Source organism: Mustela putorius, unplaced genomic scaffold, assembly GCF_011764305.1.
Source record: "Mustela putorius furo isolate JIRA1106 unplaced genomic scaffold, ASM1176430v1.1 tig00000765_pilon_pilon_pilon, whole genome shotgun sequence".
Lineage (NCBI taxonomy): Eukaryota > Metazoa > Chordata > Mammalia > Carnivora > Mustelidae > Mustela > Mustela putorius.
Window position 1 is genome coordinate 2,070,418 of NW_025421470.1, and position 23,045 is coordinate 2,093,462.

At 54.2% G+C, this 23,045-nt stretch overlaps 1 protein-coding gene across 4 annotated transcripts in view; it reads right to left on the reverse strand.

The window, feature by feature from the left end:
• Positions 1-806: 806 nt before the first annotated feature.
• Positions 807-23,045, reverse strand: part of TRAPPC10 (trafficking protein particle complex subunit 10) — a 77,520-nt gene continuing 55,281 nt past the window's right edge. For 3 of the 4 annotated variants that reach the window (XM_045084366.1, XM_045084365.1, XM_045084368.1), the window contains 12 exons: positions 22,247-22,387; positions 21,816-21,928; positions 18,580-19,118; positions 17,673-17,814; positions 16,510-16,668; positions 15,505-15,734; positions 9,534-9,634; positions 7,921-8,047; positions 7,137-7,307; positions 5,011-5,188; positions 2,522-2,716; positions 807-2,206 (listed from right to left, as the gene is read on the reverse strand). In XM_045084366.1, coding sequence (XP_044940301.1) covers positions 1,968-2,206; positions 2,522-2,716; positions 5,011-5,188; positions 7,137-7,307; positions 7,921-8,047; positions 9,534-9,634; positions 15,505-15,734; positions 16,510-16,668; positions 17,673-17,814; positions 18,580-19,118; positions 21,816-21,928; positions 22,247-22,387 — 2,335 coding nt within the window. In that variant the 3' untranslated portion in view covers positions 807-1,967. The remainder of the gene's footprint in view (positions 2,207-2,521; positions 2,717-5,010; positions 5,189-7,136; positions 7,308-7,920; positions 8,048-9,533; positions 9,635-15,504; positions 15,735-16,509; positions 16,669-17,672; positions 17,815-18,579; positions 19,119-21,815; positions 21,929-22,246; positions 22,388-23,045) is intronic. The other variant, XM_045084367.1, reaches the window with a different exon arrangement.

Sequence of the window (23,045 nt, forward strand, 5' to 3'; positions counted from 1 at the left end):
AACACTTTGGATTTCTCCATTTTTTCCGAGTATGTTATGTAACTAGAGAGGATTTCATCTGGGATTAGAACCCAAAATCAAACAGAAACAAGGTAACCATCACCCCCCACACACAGCAGGGAGAGGTAAAGCCACATGATACCAGTGTGAGCCTTTTCTGCCAGAATCAAATCTCAAAGTTCTCTTCACTCAAAGGGCTTGGCCGGTCTGGAGGCCATCGTCAATTTTTACAACAAAACAAGTTTATTTGAGAAACCCTAACCTATCATTAGATTCTGAAGTTCTAATTTGCCTAACTAGTTGACCAAGTCGATTAGTTTTAAAGTGCACCTAAGGAAGATAGTTTTCTGAACAGTTTAATTAAACACTCCAATATTCGTCTTCTTTACACGTTTCCAATTTCTGTAAATGAAAAAGACATGGGGCGGGGGGGCGGGGACTCACACCACCTCATTTGTTGAGGGAGTGGAAAGTCAGCACACAGAAGGGTGCACGCAGCCGCTCTGTGTACCCTGAGCCGCCTGGTGGCGCCCGCTCCCCGCCGCGCCGCCACACCAGCCTCTCCCGCCAGCGACCAGCAGCTGCGAAGGTCCCTTTCCTCTGGGGCTCACGTGCTTGAGGCTGCCCCAACCTCTGCTGGACCAGACTACGCTCGCTCGGTCAGTCTGCTCGGCTCCATTCCAAGCACACTTTTCCAGGGGAGTAAGAGTTCTCTGTTTCTTATGTACAAAAATACATGGCTCTGGAGAGCTGGAAAGGGTTCCATACATCCAACACTTATTTACAAGTTGTGACTCTCACACCAGTAAAAACAAACACACATTTATTTTCTCCTTGATTTTTGGTGCAACTTATACATAAACATTACATCCGTTAGTCTGTACTTTTAAAAATAATAAATCAACCATATGTACAATTAAATTTACAACCAAAAGCAAATTAATCCATTGGTACGGCGTGACTGCGATTTTAGTGGACCGGCAGAGAATGCTCCAAGACTCTTCGTCCTTCCCACAACCAAACTAGAAGCACACTGAGAGGGCCGCCCCTCCCAGTCCCCCTGAAATGGAGCCTCTTAATGTCTAGGACTTAAGGTGCAGAAGAAACATATTGATTATACAGTGACGATGACATGTCAACACTTTAAAGGTGAGAAGAAAACAACATATCACCCCCACATATATAATGGTAATTAAAATAAATACATATTTAATTTCAAGTGCATATTGACCTTCGGTCAACATCATGGGGAACAGGGGTTCCAGAAACGTTTGTCCCTAAACTAGTTCAATGCCAAGTTGTCCCTTAGGCCCTGGTCTCGTCTTCCCCGAGGACCTTTAAGATGGCTTCAGCTAACGGAGGCTCCAGGTCCACCCAGTGGGCCACCCCAAGGCACAGAAGGGGGTCCTTCTGTTCCCGCCCCACCCAGCCCTCAGCCTCCCTGATCTGCCCTAACAGGGTGTAATTCTAGAAAATCGCTACATATCTTGGGTACAAGATGGTGTCTCACCCTCCAGGAGACTCACCAATCCACCCGGGCCGGGAGCCAGAGGGCAGCCGTGCGACCAGGAAGGCACACACGTGTGACCACGAAGACGGCAGGGCCTGCTGTGTGTCTCCCTGGAAGGCACACGGACTCCGTGAGGAACCAGCAGACGGGGAGGCGGCCAGGTGAGGGCGCAGGGAGGGGCGGGGCTCTGCAGACCCCGCAGGACGCCAGCAAAGGGACCCAGGGATGCGAGAGGAGAGAGCGACGTGTCGTCTTACGGCAGGGACAGTCGGACAAAATGACGCTGTAACGCAGCCGACCGGCCGCACGCCGAAAACCCTCCGATGCTTCCGTGGCCAGGCAGAAGCACCGCGAGTCCAGGTAGCGCTAGAATGTCACGATGGAGAGAGCGACGGAGCCAGGGTCCCTTCCCGAGCGCCCACACGCGGCCGGGGGCGTGTGCGGACTCCAGGCGTGGTCATGTGACACTGACTTCGAGGACGTGGTCGTCTTTGCTGGGGATGACCAGGATCTGCGTGCCCGTGCTCGAGTTGAAGACCTGGCCCGGCGGCAGTGCCTGGAGCCGGGGCATGGGCAGGCCTTTGTGCTCGCCGCTGGAGGCCGAGTGCGTGCTGCCCCGGCTCCGGACGCTGCTGCTGTCCGGCTGGTCATCCAGGTGCTTGTCCAGCGACAGGCTGTCGCTCTCTATCCAGCTATCTGCAAAATGCACCACCGGTGACACCCTGGCCAGTGACCCGGCCCCCCAGCCACCCCGGGGAGCAGCAGGCCGCCGTAGCGGCCTTTAGCGCACGAGCAAGCCAGGCAGCCCCTTTAAAGAGAAGCGAGCCTATGGGCCGTCTGAGGACCCGCAGTGGATTCTTAGCAGATGCCCACACCCTGTGTCCCCTGTCCCCACCACCAGCTGCTGCCCATCAGCAAGCCCGGTGCCCGCGAGGCGAGCGTCCCAGGGCCCGCACGGAGCTCTCCCTCCCTCCGACAGCGGCTGCGCCTTTCCCCTTCAAGGGTCCTTACCAGCGTCCAGTTGTGAGGAGTGCGCCGAGTGGTGGGGGAGGTATTTAAACAGCCTGACGTCAGGGAGGGGGAGGTAGCCCGCGAAGAGGGGCATCACCTCCATGTGGACGCGGTGCGTGGCCTGCGCGGCCACGGGCATGGAGATGACGCCAGAGCTCTTCCCGCAGACCGCCCAGTTGCTACTGTTGTCGACCACTGAAACAGAGGGAGAGCACTGGTCAGGCCCCAGCAAGGGCCGTGCACAGCCCCACTCCAGAGCGTCCACGCAAACCGGACACATTCTAGACCTCCCTGCCCTCTGACCGCACCTCAACAGGGAAGTGTGGCTCGGTGACAAGATACACGCAAGAGCCACAAGGAAAATCACCTTCTTGAGTTCATAAATGAACAGGGATTTGGTTTTACTCAAGAACTTTGTACATCAGGCTTCCAGAGTAGGTGGGCGCTGGCTGTGGAATCTGGAACAGGGGCAGGACAGGGTAACGGTCCGTCTAGGAAGTGGTGGCATCAGACCAGGAGTCCCCACCCCAACTTTGCCACTCAGACGAGCCTCTCGATGGCCCGGGAAGAGCTCATGGAAAGGCCTCCTCATGGAGGCTGTGACACTGACACAGCAGACATTGTGAACACACGGCAGGCATTAGCAGCAGTGATTAGAACAGCCACGATGTCGTTCAGCGTAACCAGAATGTTGATGCTCTCAGCACTCAGACGTCGGTGGGCCAGGAGCTTGTCCTCGACAAGCCGAGGGCCTTGCCAAGAGGGGACGGCAGCTCTGTCAAGGGGACACTGGGCGGGGCCCAGGAGCTCCACGGACCAGAAGCTCCCTGAGGAGCAAAGAAGGGGTCGCAGAGGGCCGGCTTCCCCCAGAGGAGGGCGGAGCCGGAGACCTGCTGGGGACGAGCGGCACCGGGACGGAGACCAGAGCAGTTCTCAGCGGGTGGTCCTGGGGCACCTGGAGTCCCGCTGCCGCCCTTCTCCCCAGGCTGCCACACGCCCCGGTGCCCAGGACCGGAGGCCCAAGCATGAACCGAGGCCCCCCGCGCATGGAGAGGCGCGCCAGTGGCTTCCTCACCACCATGCACCTGAGCTTAAGGATGTCCTTTGTGAAGTCATTGAAATTTATGACATCCAGTCCTTAAGGAAAGATCCTTTCAACTGTAACTCTGAATGATTACAGACTCTCGAGAAGCTGCACCCCATGAGAGGGCCCCAGCCCCGGAGATCCCGGGCACTGCCCCCGATGTGCTCTTCCGTCCGGGGTACTAGGCCGATGTTGTCTCGAAAATGCAGGCCGAGGGCCTGTCGCTTCGAAGAAGTTGCCAGTGATACCGTCTGAAATCGATCGAGGGCGGGAATCTTGGAAAACCTGCCGTTGCCACGGCGAGCCCGGCAGTGTCCCAGCAGTGTGGGCCGGAAGTGGATGCCACCTGCATGACTGCCCAGTGAAAGGCGCCCAGTGTGCGCGATCCACACCCCTCAGGAGCCACATCTCCCACATGGCCGAGGCATGCCACAAAATGACATCAGCGTAAAGGGGCCTCTCAAACTACCAGCCAGATTTGAGCGTGGGAGGAAATAGAGCACGACCAGTTCATTCACAGATCTCAGAGGCCACGCTGTCGCTGGCCTGGAAAAAAGTACCACTGGCCCAGTTCCGGTGAAAAGCCAACCGCCTCGGCTATTAAACCCCCTTGACCAGGTGTGGATCTAAGCGGCTCTAGAGCGTCCTCTCGTCCTGCCACCAGGGTTCCGGGCGCCAGCACGGAGGACAAGACAGCTCCCTCCCGTGAAGCCGGACATTAGGGAGAGCCGAAAAAATGCAAAGTAACGTCATTCTTCTATCTTTGATCTGGTTTTGTTGTGAATAACAGTTCTTTTTCATACACAAAGTTATGGAATGTGTTTACTGTGATTTTTAAGTTACTAAAGAAAGAAATTTTTGGCTCCTCAACCATTTCTTAAGAGCACACACGGTCCTGACAGCCCCCCAGACTGCGAGCTACTCCCAAAGCAGCCGAGGCCCTGGAAGAGGCAGGCGAAGTGGGTCTGGAAGGGGTCGGGCAGCAGACGGGCGGCGGGGGCAGTCTCAGGCAGGGATTGGGGGCAGGGGACAGGAGGAGGCCCAGAGGGAAGAAGTCAGGGGCCCGGACCCGACCACACAAGGACTGCGGGGTGGCAGAATTGGGACCCTGCTCCCGCAATATTGGGAAGACCCTGAGTCATGGGCAGAGAGGGAAGGCCAGCTCCAGGGCCACCATGTTCTCCACACTGGGCCTAACAACCGCTCGAGGATCTCCCAGGAACCAAGTCTAACGTCCTAGCAGCCTAGGACCATGTCATATAATAAAACATTCAAGTGAGCTTTTCTGATTCTAGAACATTCTCTCTTCAGACCAGGAACACTGCACCCTGTGGAAAAGAGGCTGCAAACCCTTCATGCGCCAGGGCAGCCCAACAGCCTGGGGAAGAGATGCGTCCAGACGCACCTTCGTACATCAGCTTGGTCGAAAGGTACTCGTCGGTCTCCGTCAGCGCTTCGTCCTTGTCCACCTCCAAGAGGTCCGAGAGCCGCGTGATGGACACCTCCAGCGAGCAGAGCGAGCCCGTCCGACAGTGCTCCGTGCCCGAGGGGGGCAGGATCTCCGCTTTCACGTTATATAACGTCTGCACAAGAAAGGGAGAGACAGGCACAAGTGTCCACACAGCGGGCAGAGGCGCTCCTCCATCCAGCCCCGGGGGTGCTGCCCACAGACACGAGGGACGGGGACAGAGGGGCCGCGTCGGCGGGAGGGCTGCTAGGCGCGGCCCTGCAGCAACCGCCTTGCAGGGACCCGTGCCTGGCCAGTCCCTGCGAGCGCATCTCACTCCTGTTCTCGCGCCCTTTCCCGAGCGCGCACAACAGCAGCGGGGATGGGCCCTCGCCCCCCCGCACGCCTGTCACCCAGACTCAGGGTCACCAACGTTTTGCTCCATTTGCTCTCGCTCTCTGTGGATCAACGTGCACTTCTCTGCCCGGGGCCCTGAAGGCAAGTCCCAGAGCGCCTGTGGCTTCACCACTCTGTGCCTCAGCACGTGTCCCTAAAACACGGACTTGCCCTCACAGACACGACACCAGAACCTCAACGAGCAGAGATCAGTCCCTCCTTGCCACTGCACAGCACCAGAACTACCTTTGGCTGAATGTTCCTTTCTCCACAGTGACCTCTGTGCCCAGCGGCCTCCCCCACTCACACCTGCCCGACACCTTCCCTAACCTGGGACCAGCAAGACCGGCCCTGCCCCGGGGTGGGTACCCCCCCGCCCCCACCCCCGGCCTCCACTCCTCCCCGGAAGGACGTTGGGGACAAATGCTGGGGAGGCTGTGGCAGCTGGAGCCCTCGCATGTCACTCGCGGGCGTAAAGGGACGGCCCTTTGGGAAACAGAGCGGCACCTTCTCAAAAAGACCACTTGCTCTAAAACAGGACCATGGGGACGGTCGCACCATCCTGCTGGTGGGCCTGCTGTCCTGAGGCGGACACCGCAAGGGGCTGAGCCGCGCGGCAGGTAGGTGACGTGACTCAGTAGCGCTTTCCTGAGAAAAGTGGTGTCTCTGTTTCCGGCCCTCGGAGATGACCAGTTTTCAAATGCTGACCTGTTTGCACAGCTCCAGAGAAATCTGAACCCGTGCTCGTGACCCGGAGAGGGAGCAGAGACACCGCAAGCGCATGACCAAACACCATGGCAAGCAAACCAGAGGGCTCGCACGCAGACTCAGGCGCACGTGGGGTTTTACGTGGCGCTGCTGGGCACACGCGGAAAGGTGCGCGTGTGCTCCAGAGAGAGAGACCACGCCGGCAAGGACACGAACGCCGAAGGCCGATGGAGTGACGGAGCAGGAGGGTCAGCACAGCAACTCGGCTGGGAAGAGGCGCTGAAACACCGCTGGGGTCAAGCGCTATGAACACGAGCACATCCTCGTGTGGTCTGACGGTTCCAGCAGTAGAGCCAAGGAAACACCACAAACCCGCGTCCTCGGGTTCTGGTTGACCTGGCACAAAATCCAAGTCTCCGAAGACATGGAAACACACATGCGTTTCCCCACCCAGCTCAAGGCCACTCCAGCCCACATGTGACGCACGGGTTATAGGACAATCGTCAGGATGTGCTTCCCCTCCACCCCTCACCCCGCTCATGCTCTCATCTGCTCTCCCTTCCGCTCTCAAATAAATAAAATCTTAAATAAAATAAAATAAAATAAAAAAATAAAAAGAAAGCATCTCAGTGATCCTAGCAGCTAGGATCAAGAAGAAAGGACTCTAAGAAATAGCTCCAGAACGTTCCAATCGTGAGCAAGAGAAGAGGGAACAGAGAAACCGAATCTTCATTCTTTACACTCATCTCATGACCACCGGCGAGACTGCACGACGGCCAGACCCCTCGCTTGAGAACGATCTGGGTGTCTAGGGTACAGCCAGCCAGCGACCGAGCTGCTCCAAAGGTCAACTAACCTCCTGGGCAGCTGCTTTCTTATACTGGAAGATTCTTCTCTGACTTGTGTAGATTAAAAGGAGTATGATGCCACCTTCCACGTTCCTACCCCACACTCCCGCCAGAAAAGAATACGATACGTACAAAAAAATTTTCCACTTGAAATTCGTACGTGTACGGCTTTAAGGGGACCGAGAGCTGTCCTTCAGAAGCCGGGGAGAATCCAACGGAGAAGCGGCAGCGCAGAGAAGGGGGGGGCTCCCGTGCCCACAGCAGCTCCCACACGAAGAACACGGACTGCTTGCTGTGGATGGCCTGCGGAGACAGTCACCGGCGTGGCGTACACACACGCAGCCGCCCCGCTGCCCCGCAGGGTCCCGCCCGCCCGGCCCTGTGAAGACGGCACCAGGCTGATTGGAAGGGTTTAATCTTTCAGGGCACCTGGGCACACGTGACACATGAGTATTTGGAACAGGACGGTCAGCCCCAGCCAAGCAGCCCGAACACGAGCAGGGCCCCTTTACAAAGCCACACCGACACAGAGGGTCTGTTCCCAGGACACGGACAGGTGTCTCGTCACAGGCGGGACAGGGGGACGGCATCCACACCATCAGCAGAAGCTCAAGAACAGGCCTGCAGTTACACAGGCCAGAGCGCAGGGCAGAACCGTCTGACTCTTGTGTAAGGACGAGTGTCATTCCGTCTCCTAAGCCACCCCGCACGCCACTCTGCGCCCAGCATGAAACACAAACACGCACAGGGAGGCAACAAAGCTGGGTGTCCCCGCCCCCTGGGACGCACGCACTATTGGCTTGTCACCGGGGAGGCCATGCTTTCCTCAGACCCTCCTGGCCACTCGGGCCTCCCATGCGGACTCGCACCCCACGCTGTGCGGAGAGCTCTGCGCTCACCTCTGGACAAGGCTTACCTGCGGGCACTTGGCATTCAGAGGGATGAGCTGCAGGTCAGCACCGCAGCCGTGGTCCACAAGGTCACCGTCCGACAGCTGAAAGTCAAGTTCCGACAAATTCTGGACACACACCTGAATGTACTTCCTAAAGCAGAAAAACAGATTTTGAAACTTGACAACTGTATTAAATGTGTTTTGGTTAAAAAGACTCTCTCTGGGGAACCGAAAAGTGACCCAGCAACGTAAGACCAGTCAGTCTCACACGGGAAAGTGCCCCCCAAAACCGCACCTCCCCAGACAAGCTACTTCTGAGGAAAAATGGTTCAAAGGAGGGGCCGTTCCTGACCCAGTGCTAACACACTATCGTAGCTAGCTCGCGGTGCGTGAGGATGGACAGAGGGGCCACGGCTCCCATCCGTCCCTGTCACACAGGAAGAGTCTGAAAGAAAGCACCCCAGCTTCTGCTGAGAAGTGCCGGTGTCTCTAGCCACTGACGGGCGTGGTCCCTCCCCGTAGCGGGAGTGCGCCAGGGTAACATTCGCTCTCAATTTCTGACAATCTAGTGACCCATTTTTGCAAATTTCAGCAACAGATGAACGTGAAAGGAGTTTTACAGGGAGAGGCCACACGCCACCCTGAGCCCAGGGTCGGCGCCCACCGTCACTGGCGGGGGGACAAGCAGATGCTGCCTCCCGAAGCTGACGGACAGAGCACGGGGCTCCCCTCAAAACCATCTGGTCCAAAGGCTGAGTCAGATTCTAGTGCATGTGGCTTTGAGAGCCGTGAGAGCTTCTCAACAGGAAGCAGTCCTGCCCCCATGGGCGGTATCACCCGGCATCTCGAGGTGGATCTTTCGTTGTCACGATGGGCATGGGGAGAGAGGCACAAGACAGGGGATCTAGGGGTGCTGCTGAGCACTACGGCGTGTGGGCCAGACTCTCGGGCCCACGAACGAGGAGTTCTCGGACCCACAGCATCCGCAGTGCCGAGGCTGAAACCCGCCCCCCAGATATATCCAGCAGCCGGCAGAGGAACCAAGAAACATGAACCCCCAAGAACGCGACCAAATTCAGAATGCTGGGCCTTCTCTCTAGAGGACTGAACTGAGTTCCGCAGAGGGCCACCGGCTTGAGAAATGGGAAGACAGATGAAAAACAATGTCATTGGGGCGTCTGGGTGGTTCAGTGGGTTAAGCTTCTGCCTTCGGCTCAGGTCATAATCCCGGGGTCCTGGGACCAAGCCCTGCATCGGGCTCTCTGCTCAGCAGGGAGCCTGCTTCCACCCCCCACCGTCTGCCTCTCTGCCTACTTGTGATCTCTGTCAAATAAATAAATAAAATCTTTAAAAAGAAAAAAGAGAAGAAAATGATCTCATCATCAAACGGGGACTTGGTTTGGATCCCACATCCTAAAAACCAATGGTGCATGGTCACTTCTGAGACTGCTGGGGACACCTGACCGTGGACGGGCTGCTCTGGAGCTGCAGAGAATTGCCAAGAACCCACATGAGCGGACCACAGTGTCAGGACGGGGAAGAAAGCCGGCTCAGCGTCCCCGAGGCCACGCTCTGAGCAGCAAGGTGTGCACGCGGGACAGCCCGGCCCAGAACTGGGGCCCAGAGCCCGCCTTTACCGTGTCCCGGCGGAGAGAAGCGAGTGCGTGGTCCGGAAGGGCACGCTGAAGGTCAGAGCGATGACGGTGGAGTAGATCGACCACGGGCAGTCGATGGACACCTGAGGAGAAACATGGGGACGCACCTTCAGACCCCTGGCCTGGCCATGGCCGCCACCACACCGTCCACCCAGGCCAGCAGTGGCAGCCGACGTCCTGGATGGGGGGATGGCCTCACCACCTCTTCTTCAGAAATCAAACCCCCGTGAGTCACATGCATGAAGGAGAAACATCGAGCTACGTACACAGACAAGAAAAATCAACACGGAGTGGCCGGCCGGCCGTGAGACACAGCACAGTCTCGGCGCCCACAGCCCCAGGACCCACTCGCGCGTCCCACACCAACAGCTGGACGCCGGACACGTTCTCCGGCACTGCAGGAGGTGGGGACGAAGGGCCTTCCGCCATTCGGGCACGATGACATGAGCAGTGACTGACTACTGCAAAATTAAAGGAATTAGCCAGTCACGCCACACAACGGGTATGAAACAGAAAAGTAAAGGCATCCGGCTGTTGAAACGCTGCCGCAGTGAACAGGGCGTGCAGATCGCTTTTCAAGCAGCTGTTTTCATTTTCTTTAGGCAAACACCTAGTAGTGACACTGCTGGATCCTAGGGCAGTTCTATAACGTTCCAAGGACCCTTCCATTCTGTTTTCCAGAGTGGCTGCCCAGTCTGCATTCCCGCCAACGGGGCACAAGGGCTCCCCTTTCTCCACATCCTCACCAACCTTAGTGATGTCCAACATCTGCACGTCGTCTTGGGAAAATACTCAGATCTTCGGCATGCGCTTTCATCAGACCATGGGGGATTCTGCTACTGAGTTAGAAAGTCCATTTTGTATTTTGGGTTTGAACACCCCATCAAATATATGATTTGCAAGTATCTTCTCCCATTCCGTAGACTGGCTTTTCATTCTGTCTCCTCTCCTGTGACAAAGCTTTTTAGGTTGACATAGTCTCAATAGTTCATTTTTGCTTTTGTTGCCAGATCCGTAAAATCATTGCCAAGATCAGTATCAAGGAGCTTACCATGTAAGTCTTCTTCTAGGAGCTATGGTTTCAGGTCTTACCTTCTAGCTTTGAATCCACTTTGAGTTAACTTTTTTTGAACAATTTAAGACAAGGGTCCAGCTTCTCTTTCACACATGGCTGACCAATTTTCCCGGCACCATTTATTTGAAGACATTGTCCTTTCCCCATCACACATTCCTGCGTCCTTTGTCTTAAATTAATTGATAGAATATACGTGGATTTATTTCTGGGCTCTGTATTCTGGCCCATTGGTCTGTGTATCTGCATTTATGCTGCTACCATAGTGCATGGACGACTACAGCTTCGTAACACGGTCTGAAGTCCAGGAGCACAATGCCACCAGCTTTGTTCTGATTGTTTTGGGTATCTGGAGTCCTTTGTGGTTTCATACATGTTTGAGGATTATTTGTTCCATTTCTACAAAAAATGCCTTTGGAACTTTGGGATTACACTAAATCTATATTGCTGGGTAGTATGGACATCTGAACAATATTAAATCTTCCAGTCCCTGAGCACAGAACATCTTTCCATGGATTCGTGTCTTCCTCAATTCCCTTCATTAATGTCTTATAGTTTCCAATATGCACCTCTTTCACCGCCTTGGTGAAATTCATTCCTAGGTATTTTATTATTTTCGACGCAATTATAAATGGAATTGTTTGATTTCTTTCCAACAGTTCATTATTAGTATATAAAAACACAACAGATTTCTCATACTTATTTTGTACTCCGCAACTTTACTGGATTTATTGATGAAGGTTTTCGATGCAGCAGTCTTTAAAATTTTATATACATATAATATTATGCCATCTGCAAATAGTGACCTTTTACTTCTTTCCTTCCAACTAGGATGACTTTTATTTCTTTTTCTTGCCCAACTGCTCTGGCAAGGGCTTCTAGTACTATGCTGAATAAAAGTGACAAGAGTGGGCAACCTTTGTCTTGTTCCAGATCTTAGAGGAAAGGCTTTCAGCTTTTCACCATTAAGCATATTAGCTGTGGGCTTGTCATATATGACCTTTATTATGTTGAGGTATGTTCCCTACATATCCATTTTAATCTCCTTACTAGTAATCTGTTCAGATTTTCTATCTTGCCATGATTCACTCTTGGTTAAGTTGTACATTCCCCTGAATTTATCCACTTCTTCTAGGTTCAATTTGTTGGCCTGCAGTCATCTATGGTAGTCTCTTGTAGTCCTTTTTTACTTCTGTGGTGTTGACTGTAACATCTCTTTCACTTCTGATCGGAGTCCTCTCTCTTTATCTCGGTGAGTCTAGCAAAAGGTCTGTCAGTTTCATCTTTTCAAAGAACCGGCTCTTGGTTTCGTTGATCAAGTCTATTGTCTCTTCAGTCGAATTCGTTTGTTTCTGCTGTAATGTTTATTTCCTTCCTTCTACAATCTTTGGGCTTCATTTGTTCTTCTTTTTCTAGTTCCTTAAGGTGTAAAATGAGGTTGTTTGAGACTCTCCCTCTTTCTTGAAGTAGGCCTGTATTGCTATGAATGTCCCTTTTAGAATGGCTTTTGCTGCATCTCATACATTTTGGTATGTTACACTTCCATTTTCATCTGCCTCAGGGTAGGCATGATTTCTCTTGATTTCTTATTTTGGCCAACCAATTTTTTAGTAGCATGTGGTTTAATCCCCACAAACCTGTGAATTTTCCAGTTTTCCTCATGTAATTAATCTCTAGTTTCCTATTGTTGGGCTCAGAAAAGATGCATGATGTGATTTCAACCCTCATAAACTTGTTAAGACTTGTTTCAGGGCACAATATACAATCTATCCTGGTGAAACGTTCCCTACACACTTGAAAAGAATGTATCTTCTGCTGCTTTTGGATGAATGTTCTGTAAATATCTGTTAAGTCCATCTGCTCTAATGTTTCACTTAAGGCCAGTGTTTCCTTATTGATTTTCTGTCGATGTCTGTCTGGATCCATTGATATAAATGGGGTATTAAATTCCTCTTATTGTACTGCTGTCTATTTCTCCCTTTAGGTCTGCTCATACTTACTTTTCATATTTAGGTGTTCCTGTGTTGGCTGCATAAACATCTGCAAATGTTCTACCTTGTGGGATTGACCTTGCTATCATTATGTTACACTCTTGCCTCTGGTTACAGTCTTTGTTTCAAAGTCTGTCTTATCTGATAGAAGTATAGCTGCTCCATGTTTCCTCTGGCTCCTTTAGGTTTTGGTTTCACTTTAGTCTGTGTGTGTCTTTGTGTCAAAAGTGCATCTCTTATAAGCAGTATAGAGTCGAGTCTTGATTTTTTTATCCGTTCAACTACTCCTTGTCTTCTGATTACAGAACTTAGTCCACTTACATTTAAGTAATTACTGAGAGGGCATATGCTTGTTGCCATTTTTGTTAATTATTTTCTGACAGTTTTTAAATTTTTATTTCATTTATTTGACAGAGAGCAAGCACAAGCAGGGAAGCAGCAGGCAGAGGGAGAAGCAGGCTCCCCACTGAGCAGGGAACCTGATGTGGGGCTCGATCCCAGGACCCTGGAATCTTGATCTAGCTGAAGGCAGACACTTAACCCACTGAGACACCCAGGCGTCCCTTCTCACATTTCCTGTAGCTCCTCTCTGTTCCTTTCTTCTTCTTGCTTTCTTCTTCGTGGTTTGATGACTTTCTCAGGTGGTACGCTTGTATTTCTTTATCTTTTGTAGGTCTGCCCCAGGTTTTTGCTTTGTGGCTAGCTACCATGAGGCTTACCTATAACAACTTATGCTTGTAACAGTCTGTTTTAAGTTGATAATAACTTAAGTTCCTAAAGCTCAACATTTTTACTCTCCCTCACCCCCACATTTGATATTTTGATGTCCCACTGTACATTCTTTTATCTGTGTTCTTTAATTATCATAATCATAGTTATTTTTTACTTCCTATGTCTTTTAACCTTCATCCTAGCTTTTTAAGTGCTTAACCCACTACTTTTACTATATATTCAACTTTCCAGTGAGATTTATTCTTTCACACGTGCTCTTGTGAATACCTTTTCCTTTCAGCTTAAAGAAGAACATTCCTTGAAGGCCGTGTTAGTGGTGATGAACTCCTTTAGCTTTTATTTCTCCAGAAAATACTTTACGGCTCCTTCACTTCCGAATGATGGCTTTGCCGGGTAGAGTTCTCTTGGTTCGAGGTTTTCCTTTCAGCACTGAGTACGTCGTGCCACTCTCTCTGGCCTGCAGAGTTTCTGCTGAAAAATCCGCTGGTAGACTTAGGGGATTTCCTTGTAAGTAATAAGCTGTTTTTCTCCTGCTGCTGTTTTTTTTTTTATCCTCCTGCCACGACCTCCCCTCCCTCATCTGCGGCTTTTAAGATTCGCTCCTGGTCCTCAATTTTTGACATGTAACTGTAAAGTGTCTTGGTGTGGGTCTCTCTGGGTTCCTCTTATTTGAAACTCTCTGGGCTTCTTGTGTCTGGATGTCTGTTTCCTTTTCCAGATTAGGGAAGTTTTCAACCATTACTTCTTCAAGGAGATTTCTGACCTTTTCTCTCTGTCTTCTTCTTCTGGAAGCCCAGTGATCCAAGCATTAGTCTGTCTGATGTTATCCTAGTAGTCTCTAAGCTATCTTTGCTTTTTTTATTCATTCTTTTTTCCTCTTGCTGCTCTAAGTTCCACTCCTTGGCTTTGAGCTGTCTGTTCCTTTCTTCTGCTGCATCCCCGCTGTATCTCAGGCAGCGGTGCTCGGTGACTTGGATCTAGTCATCCACGCTGTATCTCAGGCAGCGGTGCTCGGTGACTTGGATCTAGTCATCCACGCTGTATCTCAGGCAGCTGTGCTCGGTGACTTGGATCTGGTACAGTCTTCTACTTCCCACCTCCTTGCTGAAGTTCTGCTGTGTTTGTCCATTTTTCTCCCATTTGGTGAGCATCTTCATGAGCATGACTTTGAACTCCTTTTCAGGTAACTGCTTAGCTCCATTTCATTAGGATTTTTTTTCCCTGAGGTTTTAGCTTGATCTTCATTCCTGGAACAGGTATCTCTGCTTCTTCATCCTGCTGGACTCTCTGTGTCTACACAGCAGATGGCACAACTGCCGCCCCTGGTCTGAAAGGAGCAGCCTGGTGTGGGAGATGAGTCTCACCATTCACTCCTGTCCCGGGTGTTGGCTCTTGCTCCAAACCTTTGTGCTGTCAGGAGGACTTGCTGAAATTTTAATCCCTTCTAGCAACTGAGGGGTGTGCCAAGACTTGTCATTGCCCTGGAGGGGAGGATCCCAGTCCCTAGATTCACAATGACTGGAAGCCAAACACACAGGCAGCAGCTTTTTAAAGTGCAAATATGTATAGTTCTGTGGGACCACGAATGTACCGTTCTACCTTTGGGTGAAAAGGCTCTCAGAACTGGCATTTGTGTTACAAGACATGGACAAAGCTGAAGAACTACAATGGTAGTGACACATTCCTTGAGCTAAGGACTGTGGTTCTGGGACCGAAGTCACGATCTCTCAAATAACTGTCAATAAACACCAACATCAAAGCATAAAAATGACAGCGCTGCCTCTTTGCCAAGCTGTAACGTTTCAGTGGACAGAAACTGAAGCACACGGACACAGAAGTCACACTAGCCTATGTACCAAGACAAACGGACTACAGACCCAAACTGACTTCCCCATTCTAGGCAAACATCCTATCTCCTACAATAAACTACCCTGCCTTCTTGAGTTGGTGTAGAAAACTTAGAACCTGGCCTGTCTTTGTCCTTGCAAGCGTACCCTTTGTCTAAGAAGGGGGATTCAAAGAGACAAATGCCAAACCCAGCAAGGGGATGTGGAGTCAGGAACGGGAAACCTGCCACTTGAACACAAGGCATCTCTCGGAACAAGCACAACCGGCAAAGGCCGCAAGCACCGGCGGCGCCCTCCTGGTCCCTTCTTACTTTGTGGTCCGTGGTAGCCATGCAGTGGCCAGCTCTGTGTGTGTCCTTATGCTTCCTGTGGGGCTCTGTCGTCCCCAGCATGCTGCTCTCTCCTCCGGTTACTGGAGCAGAAGGTAAAGACAGAACTTCCAGTTCAAATTCAATCATGTGGTACGCAGGAGCAGCGGGCAGACTGATGCTGGTGACCTTGTCAGACGACTGGACCCGGAGCAACACATCAGAAGCCTTTTCTAGGAAAGAGAGAAAAAGTCACTTCTAACCCGCTCAGCGTGCGTCCCTGCTCCTCGTCCTTCCGGCAGTGACAGGCCCAGCAGAGTTGTTCCCGCCCAATTCCCACTGCTCCCCGGCACCGGCAAGAGCGTATCCAGGAAGGATGAAGCGGGGCGGACAGAGGTCGGAAAACGAGGAACAAAACCCTCTCAGACACTGATACCACATAAGCCGGCGGCCTGGAGACCAGAAACAGTCACTAAGTCTGACGACAGAAAAGGGACACTTTCCGTGTGGCCCGCCACGTGCTGTGTGTTTCCCTGCGCGACATGGTCCCAATCCATTCCCCGAGCAGACCGGCTCCCACCCAGAAGGGGAGCAGCACCCTTCCCTCTCCATCCCGCATGCCTGCGGACCAGGGGAGACGGGACTCTTCTAGGGCTTCTGGCCAGCACCTAAAAAGGATGATTCGTTTCCACTTTTGGTGAGGGGGATTGGGGAAGTAGCAGGTGGCAAGGCACCGTCCTGGAGCAGGGGCCAGTCCGTGACGCTGCATTATGAGCCCTCAGTAAGGTCAGCCCTGCCTGGCCGCCAGGCCTCCACCAGCTCTTCGTCCCAGATACGATGGCCCGCCCAGGGTCAGGCTCCCGGCCCAGCGACAGGCAGGACATGGCCATGAAAGAGCCGCAGGGAGAGGCGGTCCTCAGGCACCGCCAGAGAGCACAGCCGCCTCACACCCTCAGGGTGCGCGACAATGGCGCGAGTCTGCCTTCGCCGGGGCGACAGCCGCCTCACCTCTTGTGTTGGAGTAGATCACGGCTCTGTTCTCCGCGTGACACAGGACGAGCATGGCTTCTGCGTTGCTCAGCTGGAGGCTGTCGCCGTTTTTTACCGTATAATGGCCCGTAGTGACAGTGAACTTGACCTTCTGAGGAATACCAGCCAAAAGGCCATCTGAATGGAAGAAGACAGCAGTCGGCACCACCGTCCGTCGGCAGCGGCCTTGGGTGAGGTCACAGGGCGCTCTGCTGCTTGTCACAGCAGACCTGTCCCCTGTAAACAGTCCACAGTTCACTCCCAGTTCCCCCACCAGGCTTGCTTTTCATCTCAGTCACACGGACGCGGAGTTGCGGGGGCGCCTGCTGGGAACGAGAGGCCCCGAGTCTTGTCGGCACCGAAGAGAGAGTTGGGGTTCCCGGGGGCAGGCATGTCTCTGAATTCACCCGCCGATACGTCAGGGAGGGAGAAGCAGACAAAGAACACGGAAGAACAGACTAACGGAATCCCGTGTCCTGTCCGTGCTATTCCGAACTGCTTCCAGCCTCGTCAGGTGAGGCCTTCCGGACCTTTGGTTCAGAAACCACCGGGCGGATGGGGTGGCTACTGCCTTCCCCCAGACAGGAACGAGGGGCGGAGACGGGCTGAGCTGCCCAGAGTCCCGCGCCAGGACAAGCAGAAGCAAGGAGACGAGAGATGGGAACCCAGGGGGGGGGAGGGGCAGACAGGGGAGGGACGGAGTGAGGGACTGTGCACGGCCAGTCCCCAGTCTGGCTCGGGGCGTCCCAGGCCCTCGAGCAGCGGTGCCCGGCTCCTCTCACGAGCGGTCCCGACGGAACCGTCCGAAAGGCTGTCCGGCATCTGAGGGCCTTTCCCAGTAGCCGTAGGAGACTTCTACAATCAGAACAGTATGGACCCTGGAGAGATGAACTAGAAATAAAGTGCTTTCCTTGAATTTCTTCTCAAATGGAAGAAACGAGCCAAATAAATACATCCCACTCGGCCCAAGAGACCGAGAGACTCACTCCCTAGTGTCTGACACGTCAAGTGCCGCGTGGGGTTCACTAATCTGCTTACACCAACTCCTCCCAATTTTCGGACTTGACCCGAGGACAGCAGCTCTGGACGGGGCTGGCCCGTGCGGGGGGCGCACACCCGGCTGGGCCCCGCGGCGCACTCACCGGCCAGCGGCTCCACGTGCAGCTGCGGCTCCTGCGAGTACACGTCGTACTGCACCAGCGGGTAGAGGTGCGGCAGCACGAACCACACCGGGCCCACCGAGGCGCACAGCTGCCGCAGCGTGTATGTCCCGGGCTCCTTGGCCTAGGGTCAAAATCGCATGTTGCGACGGTCAGCCCCCGCCCTTGTGACGGGCTTCCCAGGGGAGGCTGCGCCCCCGTCTCTGGGCAATGCCCGCTGCTCTCCCCCTCTCCCGCCTACCCTGCGGCGCTGGGCCCCCACCTCAGCGCATGGGCTGTCCCCCAGCGCCCTCCGAGTCTCTCGCGGGGGTCTTCTCAGTAACGGATGCTTAAACCTGCCTTTCTGCTTCCAAGAACGTGTTTTCAATTTCATACACGTCACCTCTGGCACTGTTTTCTGCAAAGCGTCTCACGGGACCTTCAGCACAGGCTCTGAGCCCTGCACCGAGCCTCGGCCACGGCGCCCGTGACCGCAGCCGAGCCCTCCTCGGTCAGCGGGACTCACAGGGGGTGCTGAGGGGAGGCGGGTATCAGAGCGGGCCCCGAGCCGCTGTTCCGACATCCATGTGGCCCACGAAAGGAAAGCCGGGTGAAACAGAACTGGGCCACCTCCTCTACAGGGTCATTTCAACAAATGACGGTATATTTTAGTACGGAAGAAAAAAAGTCTAAGTCCAGTGAGAGCAAAAATCATTACCCATGTTAAGAACGTCTTTCAAAATCTATGAGCTGTCGTAACACCGCGTTAAGCGTCAAGGATTTTGTAAAATCTCAGCGTATTTTGACTTGAGGATGTACGCAAAAGCCAAGGTAAGGCCCAGCGCCAACAGCTCTGGTGAGCTCGAGACCCTTCCTGAGCATCTTCAAAGTCGCCCGCACCCCCGCGTACCTGCGTCCTGAACGTTATCGTGTTGGGCCCCGGCTCCAGGGTCACGTCACTACATCTGAGCGCGTGGGCCCCGCCCTCCAGAGCCGCGCCGGAGGGCGTCTCCAGAGCCGCGCCGGAGGGCGTCTCCAGAGCCGTGCCGCTCTCCTGCCTTCTCAGCAGCATGTGGACATTTTTGCATACGATCCCTGTCGTGTTCAAGGAGTTGTCAGAGGGACTCCTCTCGAACATCTCGTACAGCTCCAGTGCTGGCAAGTTGTTCTGGGCGGCGGGGAGGGGTGAGGTCTCCGCTGGAAAGGTAATGACCCCATTGGCCATCTTGTGCTTGGTGAGCCACTCGGCCGTCTTCCGGTAGTTGTTCTTCTCGATGCTGAAGTGGACGTTGATGGCGATCTGCTCCACGCGGACGGGGATGGGCATCTGGCTGCACAAGGTTATGTCCACGGAGAGAACGCCGCCCACGTGGACCACGGCGTTGGATGGGGTAAAATGCAGATCTCGCAGGTGTGCGAAACAATGCAGAGGGAGTACGATCTTCTGACCTGCAAACGCACATCACCACAAGTTACTTACCACGGCTCGCTCTAGACCGCCTCCAGCCGGCAGGGCCTTGGTCTGCCCGGAGACCTGCTGGGAGCATGGAGCACGCCCAACACGACAGGCCAACGGGCCGAGCTAGTCCAAAGAGACAGACGCAAACCTCAACCCCACAGCATCTTCACACACCAGAACGCACTACCCGGTCAAAGGTAGAACATAACCTCGATCTTAAAGAGGCCCCCAGAAATCCCAATGTCTGAAGAGATTCAGCTATGCTCTGTTCTGGCAAATCTAAGAGAAAACCAGTCCGTTAAGACCTGAATTCCAAACCCACACTTGTCCACAGTCCGATCCGTGGAGCCGCTTCAGAGAATTCCACCCGCTTCCCAGCTACATAAAGAAATTACCAAGTACGGGTGTCTACGTTCCCCCCCGTATCCGGAAATCAAGCCAGGTGCGCAAGAGCCTATGAGAAGCCAGCCAAGGAAGTGGGGAGCCCTGCCTCCTGGACCCCAAGCCTCGCAGCCCTCTCCGGCCTCCGTTCTGTAAGCGCCCAGCTCGCTGAGACCCACAAGGCTGCCAGACTGGTCGGCATCTTTGAGCACGAATCTACTAAAGACAGGACTCGCAGAGACCAGTGTGGACGCGAACGTCACAGAGCATCTTATTCGTACGGACACCTTGAGGGACGCGGCAGGAGAAGCCCGTGTGCCCAGGCTCACACACACCTCACATAAAGCAGACACGGCCCACGGCTCTACCGACAACCACTGGGGCACATTTAAGAATCTAAAAAGACCAGCCAGTGCCATCTGCTCCTAAGAAGACCACGCAGACAGCTAGGCGTGAGGACGCAACACCCCCATGGTCAGTGACCCCTGCTACCTAAGGCCATGTCTTTGGAAGCCCTGGATGGCAGGGAGTCAGCGACTGCCAGGGGCCGTGCTGGGGAAGTGAGTGCCTCAGCCCCCAGAGTGCCAGTGCGCGCAGCCGCTCCTCTGGGAGACGCCTGGGCAGGAGGAGTTTGTGTCTTTATCCGAGGAGATAGCAGAGCACCCCCTCTCCATCTCCTCCCGGTTTCCCCAGCCCACACCCAGCCCATGTCTGTCTCTGTCTGTCTTACAGCCACGTCAGGGCAAGTCAGGAGGGGACGCAGTGTCAGAAACCGACTATGCCGGCACCTTGACCTTGGACGTCCAGCCTCCGGAGCCGGGAGCAGTCACGCTGTTGTTCAAGCACCCAGTCCGTGGCACCCTGCGACAGCAGCCCGAGGGGACCGAGGCAGGAACGACTTTGAACAGGCACTCTTCGGGACAAACGGAACACGAGGAGCTGAATGTCACATAAACTGAGCTCCCCACACAGCACCATCTACGAAATAAACCTGGCAAATCGTTAGCCCAAACCTGGGCCACTCAGACCTACCTTCCCCAGGGGGATGCTCCTATGAGGAGACGGTCAACCAATTCCAGAAGGTGGGAAGGTCTACGAGCTAACTGGCCCGATGGCTCTTACAAAGTCAGCATCTGACAACCCAGACATCACACAGCTGAATGGATAAGCAGCAAGGGGTCCGTCCACACAATGGACCGATGCTCAGCCACAAAGACGAAAGAAGCACTGACCCAGGCCTCAATACGGTGAATCTCGACACCATGATGCTCGGTGACAGAGCAGGTCACAAAGGACCACTACGGTATGGGTTCCACCTACACGAGACAGATGGAAGGTGCCAGGGGCTGGCGGGGGCGGCGGCAGGAGGAAGGCTGGTAAGAAATAAGTATGGGGCTTCTTTTGGCAGGGATAAGAATGTTCTAGAATTGACTATAGAGTGACGGCTACACATACGTATGTGAATACACTAAAAGCCACTGAACTATACACTGCAAATGGGAGAGTCCTACTCAATAAAGCCGGTATGTGAGAGAATGAAACAGAGACGGGAAGAAGTGTTCTAAGTCGCAAGAGAACCGAGCTGTAACACTCGGAGGCGGCACGGGGTCCCAGACTGGCCTCCAGCAAACATAGTTCACAGACACATTTTTTGAGTCGCTGAGGGAGACTGGAAGATAGGCCACTAGCAGCTCAAGCGAGAACCCTGTTCTCTGGGGTCTGGGGGTGCCCCTGGCGTCAGAAGGCCATACAAGACGGCCCCAGGGTGGCGTGTGATACGTGGTGTGGGTCACGGAAAGCCCAGTAGCAAGACAGCAGACGCAGGTTTGGTGCGGCGCGGCACGGTGCGGCGCAGTCGAGCCGGTGAGCCAGCAGCACGCACCGGGTCAGCCCTTCCAGCTTCCCAGAGCATCAGGAATTTCACAACAAGAAGTTTAAACCTCACTCGGACCTGGGCAGTCAGCTGGTAAAGCAGAGTCTCTCTCAGAAGGACAAGGGATAGATCCCATGGGCTCTCACTCCTACGTGTAAGAAACAAAACAAAGGAACAACCAAAACAACAGATTCCTAAGTACAGAACAAAGCGGTGGCTGCCAGAGGGGCGGTCGGGGGGAGGGGACGAGTGCACCCGTCATGGGGAGAGGGTGGCAGTGAGCACTGAGCCCCGTGGAGAGGTCTGGACTCACCGTGTGCCTGAAACTAACAGAACACCACACGAGAACTAGATTTCAACATAAACAAACAAACAAAAATTTAAAAAAAAAAAAAGGTTCTTTCTTAGCAGCCCTCCGAAGAGCAAGTCTGACCTGTGCTGTCTGTCTGGCGGCTGGCAAAGCTGAGTATCTCCTGGCAGAAGTATTTCCGCTCCTCCTCCGTCAGGTGGTGGTCACTGGCCAAAAGGCTACTGGTCTGAAGGTAGCTGGTGGGGGGGAGTCAAGGGGTCTGGCAAAAGGACCCCACCCTGAGTGGCGCCGGGCGCCTGCGGCTTCACGGTCCCCAGGGCCTCCAGGGGCAGCCCGGTGGGGACTCTCCCTTCTGTCTCAGTTATAAGGAACTCAGAAAGAGGCCGGACATGTGGACGAGGCACCTCACTTCCACATGACACGGGACATCAGCGCAAGGCAGGCTTTCCCCCTCTGAGGTGCTTACTGAACACTTCCCGTGGGCGCCGCTGCCTAGGACAGACAGACAGACAGCACATCTCCCACCGCACGGCAACGCCACACTTAAAGGATACTTCTCAGTCTGTCCGAGATGCTTCTGACATTCGGCGAGCTGCTTCCTTGTGTGCGTGATCGGGAGAGCCCAGCCCTCGGCCAGGTAATTTTTCAGTGCTCCTTGAAGATAGATTTCCGCCTTCTGTGGAGACTTCTTCCTCCTTGCAAATTGACAAACAGAAGCTTTCGTCACGGTTCATGGTCACCACCACCGGCCCGCCACCTTCTACACGCGCACGCCACGCCACCGCGCCATCCCGGTCCGTCCCTGACGCTCCCAGGGGAAGGTCAGCAAGCGGACCGACAGCCGGGCTCGTGCTTGGCCCGCACGGCGCGCCCGACATCCTACACTCGCCGCAGAGCTTCCACGGGGAATCTCAGCAGGAGGAAGTAAAGGCCACGGCTCAGTATTTCGAGCTGAACCACAAGAACGCCAAGGGCAGAGCGAGGTGGGGCCTGTGCACAGGGACAGAGCCCGTCAGCCAGGGGAGCCTGAAGTCCGCACCCAGTGCTGCACAGCGCAGTCCGGACGACGGCCCGACTGCGAGTGCAGCTGGGAACGACTCGGAAACCCAGGCCAGCAGCCCTGAGCGGCCTTCAGAGCGTTCCAGAAAACCACGAAGAGTTTAAAGAGCCACACCCGGCACCCAAGAGAGGACCTTGCAGTCCCGATTTTGACCTTCAAGCCGTCCAGAACAAAACCAAGTTTAAAGCACAACTGAGGACAGCCGGCCGAAGCCTCAGGGACGCGTGGGACCCGTGCTCCCCGCGGGGCCTCCACTGAGCACGTGGACAGAGGCTGACACGGAGCCGGTGCTC